This window comes from Colobus angolensis, unplaced genomic scaffold, assembly GCF_000951035.1.
Source record: "Colobus angolensis palliatus isolate OR3802 unplaced genomic scaffold, Cang.pa_1.0 Scaffold34, whole genome shotgun sequence".
Lineage (NCBI taxonomy): Eukaryota > Metazoa > Chordata > Mammalia > Primates > Cercopithecidae > Colobus > Colobus angolensis.
In genome coordinates, this window is record NW_012116710.1 from 7,432,486 (window position 1) to 7,436,664 (window position 4,179).

Consider the following 4,179-nt stretch of genomic DNA (forward strand, 5'->3'; position numbering starts at 1 on the left):
GTAGCAGGTCCCAGTGAAAGTCTGCTAAATGCTCAGGAATGTGACAGAAAAATAAGGCAGAAAGAAGACACTGCTAGTGTCCTGAAAGCCCACACCCGTAATGCCCCACCCTACAATGAGTTTCCCTAAGGGGAGGAGGCAGTTTTCTCCAGGCCACCTCTGGGAAGGGAGGTTTAAGCCTCCTCAGACCAGTTCTTGCCGGTTGGAGTTTGTCAACCAAGTCATCCTGCTGTTTGCAATGTAAGACGAAAGGATTTTACGGGGTCGGGGGAGGGAGGGGATAAAGGGGAGGGGAATAGGTAGGTGGGTGGTGTGGGTTGGAGGTAGGGAGAGAGAAGCGTCTCAGCTCACTCAGGCCTGGGGAAGGTGTCCTTGGGAACAAAAGAAAGGGACAGTTGATTCCAAAAAAGGACATAATTAGGAAGGAGCAATTATTCCCCTTCCTCCTCCAAAACCTGCTCCTCCTATAGGGTCCCCAGCTCAGGAAAGCCCTACTGCATTTGGGTTTTTGTTTTAGAGACGGAGTCCCACTCTGTCGTGGATGCTGGAGTGCAGTGGCGCACCTCGGCTCACTGCAGTCTCAGCCTCCCTCCTGAAGCACTACTGTAACTCTGTCCCCAGGTTATAGCCCTGTGCTTCTTCCTGATGTCTCCCCTCCACCCCTCACCAACTGTCCACACAGGGTCCCAGGCATTCCTCCCATCCTCTCTCTCCTCCCCTCCTCACGGCTCCTCCTCCAACTCCAACTCCCTCTGGGCTATCAGCCTCCATTCCTGTGCCCTTCCTATCCACCTTCACAGAGTAGCCAAAGGAAGCTTCATAAGACACACACCCAACTGTCCCCCTGCCTTACCTCTCTGATGCTCCACTCCTTGCATAAATCCTCAAAATAAAACATAAACTTTTTTTATTTTTGGAGACAGGGTCTCGATCTGTCCTATAGGCTGGAGTGCAGTGGCCAGGCCTTGACCTCCTGGCCTCAAGCCATCCTCCTGCCTCAGCCTCCTGAGTATCTGGGACTACAGGTACATACCACCATACCCAGCTAAATTTTTAAAAATAATTTTGTAGAGATGGGGTCTTACTATGCTGCCCAACCTGGACTCCTGGCTTCAAGCCATCCTCCCACCTCAGCCTCCTGAATATCTGGGACTACAGGTGCACATGACCCTGCCCACCTAAGTTATTATTATTATTATTATTATTACTGAGATGGAGTCTTGTTCTGTCACCCAGGCTGGAGTGCAGTGGCGTGATCTCGGCTCACTGCAACCTCCACCTCCCGGGTTCAAGCAGTTCTCCTGCCTCCGCCTCCCAAGTAGCTGGGATTACAGGTGTGCATCACCACGCCCGGGTAATTTTTGTATTTTTAGTAGAGACAGGGTTTCACCATGTTGGCCAGGCTGGTCTTGAACTCCTGACCTCAAGTGACCCACCCACCTCGGCCTCCCAATGTGCTGGGATTCCAAGCATGAGCCACCATGCCCGGCCAGACTCAATAAGCTATTACTGAACAAATGAATGAATGCATACTAAGCAAATCTTACACAGAGGCAGGCAGGCACACCAAAATACTCAGACAGAGGCAGAGAGAGGAGTCACAGAGTCAGTTTCTGTAGAATAATTTGAAGCTCTTGGCTCAACATTTATTGCCCCCTTCCTCTGTTCCTCATGTCCCAGAATGCCACCCTCCCAGATGGGGACAGAGTGTTACTGGTACTGGTGGGAGGGGTAGGTGCTGTGCCCGTCGTATTCATCAGTGGTGAGGCAGTGCAGCATGAAGTGGCCCAGGTCATGTTTGGAGATGACCCTCGAGGGCCCTCGTCCATCCAGGGTTACTGTGTACGCCCCAGTTAGTGGCTGGTCTCCTGTGAAGTAAAGACAGAGGGGCTGGGTGAAGCAGTCATCTTTCCCCTCCCCCAGAATTGACCCCCAGCAAGACCTTCCCAGGGTGCCTACTGTGTGCCCAGCCTGGGTGGTGTCACAGCCAAGAATGGACTTCCCATATGCAGGTGCTCATTTATATCCTTTGCTTCATTCATTTGAGAAATCCTTATTGATTACCTATTATGTGGCCAGGTGCTGGGCACCCAAGCAAAGGACAAAGCAGACAGGAATCCCCTGCCCTGGCCAGTGGTGGTGGCTCATGCCTATCATCCGGGCACTTTGGGAGGCTGAAACGGGAGGATCACTCAAGCCCAGGAGTTTGAAACTAGCCTGGGCAACACAGGGAGACCCTGAGTCCACTAAAAACACAAAAATCAGCCGGGTGCAGTGGCGTGCCCCTGTAGTCCCAACTACTCAGGAGGCTGAGGCTGGAGAATTTCTTGAGTCACAGAAGCTGAAGCTGCAGGGAGCCATGATCGTGACACTGCACTCCAGCCTGGGCGACAGAGCAAGACCTTGTCTCTAACAACAACAACAACAACAAATTATCTGACAGTAACCAACTAAACTTAGAGGTAAAATGTACCATCACCCAAGCAGAGACAGGCTGGAATTATGCACAGTATGGAACACACACCCTTGGCTGTGTGCTTGCTTGGGACAAAGCGGACGGGAATCGCCTGCCCTGGCTGGGCACGGTGGCTCATGTCTGTAATCTCAGCACTTTGGGACGCCAAGGTGGGAGGATCACTTGAGCTCAGGAGTTTGAGACCAGCCAACATGGCAAAACTGCATCTCTACAAAAAATGCAAAAATTAGCTGGGTGTGGTGGCTTATGCCTGTAGTCCCAGCTACTTGGGCAACTGAGGCAGGAGAATCACTTGAGCCCAGGAGGTGGAGGTTGCAGTGAGCCAAGATTGTGCCACTGCACTCCAGCCTGGGCAACAGAGGGAGACCCTGTCTCAAAAAAAAAAAAAAAAAAAAAGGAACACACACCCTAACCCACGCGGCATTCCTGCCCAACATGTTTAATCTGAATCTGTGGCAAAACAGCTAGAAAATTCCAGAATGCGGGCCTTTTAAAGTTACCTGGCCTGGTTAATGTTATGAGAAACTTAAAGAAAAAGGGCAGGGTAGGTTGAGAAAAAATTTTCTTTTTTTTTGATACAGTCTTGCTCTGTCATCCAGGCTGGAATGCAGTGGCACAATCTCGGCTCACTGCAACCTCCGCCTCCCAGGTTCAAGCAATTCTTGTGCCTCAGTCTCCTGAGTATCTGGGATTACATGTGCCCGCCACCACACCTGGCTAATTTTTGTATTTTTAGTAGAGACAGGGTCTCACCATGTTGGCCAGGCTGGTCTCGAACTCCTGACCTCAACTGATCCACCCACCTTGGCCTCCCAAAGTGCTGGGATTACATATGTGAGCCACTGTGCCGGCCTGACAGTTGGGGAAATTTTACTATGGAGTGGATACCAAATGATATGACAGTAAATGTCACTTTCCTTAGGTGTGATCATGTTTTGTGTGCAAATATCTTTCTTTTAGGAGATAGCTGTCTAGGTATTTAGGAGTGAAGTGAGACAATGTTGTAATTCCTCTCAAATGATTAAGCCAAATATATATGCATATATTTTTTCACAATATATTCAGCAAAATCTATCTATATATTCATGGAGAGAGAGAGAGGAGGAGAGAGGGAGAGAGAACAGGACAAAATGCTAAGCACTGAACCTAAACAAAGGGTTTATGTGTATTCATAAACCTTTAATGCGTTCAACTCGGGAGGTATGAAAGTTTTCACACACTTGGCCACACACAGTGGCTCACACCAGTAATCCCAGCACTTTGGGAGGCCAAGGTGGGCAGATCACAAGATCAAGAGATCGAGACCAACCTGGCCAACATGGTGAAACCTCATCTCTACTAAAAATACAAAAATTAGCTGGTCGTGGTGGCACATGCCTGTAGTCCCAGCTATTCTGGGGGCTGAGGCAGGAGAATCACTTGAACCCAGAAGGCAAAAGGTTGCAGTGAGCCAAGATCGCGCCACTGCACTCCAGCTCGGCAATAGAGTGAGACTCTATCTCCAAAAAAAAAAAAAAAAGCCCAGGCATGGTGGCTCACACCTGTAATCCCAGCACTTTGGGAGGCCGAGGTGGGTGGATCACGAGGTCAGGAGGTTGAGACCATCCTGGCTAACACGGTGGAACCCTGTCTCTACTAAAAAATATAAAAAATTAGCTGGGCGTGGTGGCGGGTGCCTATAGTCCCAGCTACTCGGGAGGCTG

The 4,179-nt window shown here is 50.0% G+C and overlaps 1 protein-coding gene across 3 annotated transcripts in view; it reads right to left on the reverse strand.

Moving 5' to 3' along the window:
• The window catches only part of BLVRB (biliverdin reductase B), a 17,331-nt gene that overhangs the window by 3,915 nt on the left and 9,237 nt on the right, over positions 1-4,179 (reverse strand). For 2 of the 3 annotated variants that reach the window (XM_011952479.1, XM_011952478.1), the window contains exon 3: positions 1,611-1,868. In XM_011952479.1, coding sequence (XP_011807869.1) covers positions 1,711-1,868 — 158 coding nt within the window. In that variant the 3' untranslated portion in view covers positions 1,611-1,710. Of the gene's footprint in view, positions 1-1,610; positions 1,869-4,179 lie in introns of those variants that run through there. The other variant, XR_001002935.1, reaches the window with a different exon arrangement.